The 3921-nt window shown below is 36.5% G+C and overlaps 1 protein-coding gene across 1 annotated transcript; it reads right to left on the reverse strand.

Annotated features, from left to right (window-relative positions):
* Positions 1-222: 222 nt before the first annotated feature.
* On the reverse strand, positions 223-1017 carry LOC122931756 (gastrula zinc finger protein XlCGF71.1-like; the record flags this gene model as incomplete). The annotated part of the gene is made up of 1 exon (XM_044285817.1): positions 223-1017. A coding segment is annotated over exon 1 (795 nt), but the record flags the coding sequence as incomplete, so codon positions are not given.
* Between the last annotated feature and the right edge of the window lie 2904 nt (positions 1018-3921).

Below are 3921 nucleotides of genomic sequence, written 5' to 3' on the forward strand. Positions count from 1 at the left end.
TCTTCACTCCCTGTCAGGTCAGATACATACCCTCAGGCATTATGACGTACAGTTACATCATAATACTTAAGGGGTTAAAATCCCGGACAACCCCTTTAATTTATAGCCAACCCATTTCCCACATTCTGTATATTAAATCAGCTTCTCTCTTGTGTGAATTCTCAGGTGTCTCACAAAATTTGATTTATCAGTAAAACACTTTCCACATTCAGTACATGAAAATGGCTTCTCTCCTGTGTGAATTTTCAGATGAGTCTCAAAATTATCTTTACGTTTAAATGACTTCCTGCATTCAGGACATGAATATGGCTTCTCTCCTGTATGAATTATCTGATGACTCTCAAGATGATATTTACTTTTGAATGACTTCATACATTCAGGACATGGAAATGGCTTCTCTCCTGTGTGAATTCTTTGATGTGTATCAAGATTTGATTTCCGATTAAAGCACTGCTCACATTCAGGACATGAATATGGCTTCTCTCCTGTGTGAATTCTTTGATGTGTATCAAGATTTGATTTCCGATTAAAGCACTGCTCACATTCAGGACATGAATATGGCTTCTCTCCTGTGTGAATTCTTTGATGTTTATTAAGACTTGATTTATCAGTAAAACATTTCTCACATTCAGGACATTGAAATGGCTTCTCTCCTGTGTGATTTCTTTGGTGTTTAATAAGACTTGATTTTTCAGTAAAACATGTCTCACATTCAGGACATGAATATGGCTTCTCTCCTGTGTGAGTTCTCAGATGTTTATCAAGATTTGATTTCTGATTAAAACACTTATTACATTCAGGACATGAATATGGCTTCTCTCCTGTGTGAATATTTTTATGTCTATTAAGACTTGATTTCTGATTAAAACATTTCTCACATTCTGAACATGAATATAGCTTCTCTCCTGCGTGAATTCTCAGATTTTCAGCAACACTTGATATCATTAAAAGTTTTCTCTCTTTCAGAACATGACCGTTCATCTTTCTGAATTTCTTTTTGCACAGAAAGCTTAGCATTTTTCAAATTTTTCCCATATTCAGAATTTGCAGACATCTCACACAGATCATGTTCAGTTCTATTATTGCTAATTTGGGATTGATAATGTATTCTATAAGGAGATAGTATTAGATGACCTTGGGAGCCTTTTATCCAGTCTTCACCTGTAGAAAGAAAGATTTTATAAAAAAATAAAAGGTTATTTTTCCTAATTACACACAAACAGTTAAAATATAAAATGTCATTAACATGCATAATTTTTTTTTTACCAATGTTATAAATACTAACTGCATACTTAAAACATTTAATGCATGGAAAAAAATAAATCTGTCACCAAATTCTGTTTGACACACACAGGAGCATCTTTGGCATTGATCACTAAAGTCGTATTTACTCTGCACCAATTTTTATTTTTCTTAATGGCAGTTTCACTGATTGATTACATAACTAGTGTAAAGCAAATCAAAGAAAGCAAAGTAGACTTCGATTCGAATTTAAGGAAAAATGTTATTCACCGCAAAGCCAAATTTTCTCATGATTCGTAGTAATGAATACATTTTCCCTGAAATGGTGGTAAAAAGAAATCATACTTAACTTATCCGTTTGAGCACAAAGAGGCCGCACTGGATCTTCAAGCAAGAAAGCCACGGCAGTCTCTTCACGAGCAAATGGATGAGGTAAGTACAATTTATTTTTTTAAGTGAGTAACTTCATAAAGGACTTAACCCCTTAAGGACTCAGGGCGTACTGGTACGTCCTAAGTTTAAATTTACATTGCAGCGGGGGTTAATTGTGACAGAATACCCGCTGAAATCATTCAGCGGGCATCCTGTCACAACACCGGGGGGTCCCTCGACCCCCTTGTCCGGCAGCATCAGGTCCCCATGCAGCTGTGGGGGGGGGACCCGATGACATGGAAGGCAGAGCGATGTCTAAGGAAGGCATTGCGCTGCCTTCCGGTGAAGAGCCTGTGAGATCCAGCCCCCTGGATCTCACAGTCCCGGAAGCTGTATTAGTATATACTCACAGTATTACTCATACAGCCAATGCATTCCAATACAGAAGTATTAGAATGCATTGTGAAGGATTAGAGCCCCAAAAGTTCAAGTCCCAAAGTGGGACAAAAAAATAAGTGAAAAAAAAATTGGTAAAAATTAGGGGGGGGGGGGGGGGGGGGGAAGAGTATACATATTTGGTATCGCCGTGTCCATATCGACCGGCTCTATAAAACGTATCACATGTCCTTACCCCTCAGATGAACACCGTAAAAATTAAAAACTGTGCTAAATAAACCATTTATTGTCACCTTACATCACAAAAAGTGCAATAGCAAGCGATCAAAAAGTCATGTGCACCCCAAAATAGTGCCAAACCGTCATCTCATCCCGCAAAAAATGAGACCCTACCTAAGATAATCGCCCAAAAACTGAAAAAACTATGGCTCTCAGAATATGGAGACACTAAAACATGATTTTTTGTTGTTTCAAAAATGATAGTGTAAAACTTACATAAATAAAAAATAAAAAAAATGTATACATATTAGGTATCGCCACGTCCATATCGACCGGCTCTATAAAAATATAACATAACCTAACCCCTCAGTTGAACAACATAAACAAATGTAAAATAAAAACTGTGCAAAATAAACCATATTTTGACACCTTACATCACAAAAAGTGTAATAGCAAGCGATCAAAAAAAAAAAAAAAAAAAAATATATAAATTAATAAATCACACGCACCCAAAAATAGTGCCAATAAAACCGGCATATTATCCAGCGAAAATCATACCCTACCCAAGGAAATCCCCAAAAACTGAAAAAAATGACTCAGACTATGGAAACACTAAACATGATTTTTTTTTTTGCTTTAAAAGAAATCATTGTGTAAAACTTAAATAAATAAGAAATAAAAAATAGAAATATTAGGTATCACCGCATCCCTGACAACCTGGTCTATAAAAATATCACATGATCTAACCTGTCAGATGAATGTTGCAAATAACAAAAAATAAAAACGGTGCCAAAACAGCCATTTGTTACCTTGCCTCACAAAAAGTGTAATATAGAGCAACCAAAAATCATATGTACCCTAAACTAGAACCAACAATACTGCCACCCTATCCCGTAGTTTCTAAAATGGGGCCACTTTTTTGGAGTTTCTACTCTAGGGGTGCATCAGGGAGGCTTCAAATGGGACATGGTGTCAAAAAACAAAAAAACATTCCAGCAAAACCTGCCTTCCAAAAACCGTATGGTATTTCTTTCCTTCTGCGCCCTGCCGTGTGCCCGTACAGCTGTTTACGACCACATATGGGGTGTTTCTATAAACTACAGAATCAGGGCCATAAATATTAAGTTTGGTTTGGCTGTTAACCCTTCCTTTGCAACTGGAAAAAAAAATTTAAATGGAATATCTGCCAAAAAAGTTTAATTTTGAAATTGTATCTCTATATTCAATTAATTATTGTGGAACATTTAAAGGGTTAACAAAGTTTGTAAAATCAGTTTTGAATACCTTGAGGGGTGTAGTTTATAGAATGGGGTCATTGTTGGGTGGTTTCTATTATTTTAGCCTCGCAATGTGACTTCAGACCTGAATTGGTCCCTAAAAATTGGGTTTTTGTAAATTAACCATTTAGGTGTTGCACAAGAGTTTTTGGCAAATGGGGATGAAATGTGAGAATTTCATTTTTTGCCTAATTTTCCATTTTAACCCATTTTTTCTACTAACAAAGCGAGGGTTAACAGCCAAACAAGACTATCTTTATTGCCCTGACTCTGCTGTTTACAGAAAAACCCTATATGTGGCCGTAAACTACTGTACGGCCACATAGCGGGGAGTAGAGTGAAAGGTGCACCGTTTGGTGTTTGGAAGGCAGGTTTTGCTGGACTGTTTTTTTGACACCATGTCCCATTTGAAGCC

Source organism: Bufo gargarizans, chromosome 3 (assembly GCF_014858855.1).
Source record: "Bufo gargarizans isolate SCDJY-AF-19 chromosome 3, ASM1485885v1, whole genome shotgun sequence".
NCBI classification, from domain to species: domain Eukaryota; kingdom Metazoa; phylum Chordata; class Amphibia; order Anura; family Bufonidae; genus Bufo; species Bufo gargarizans.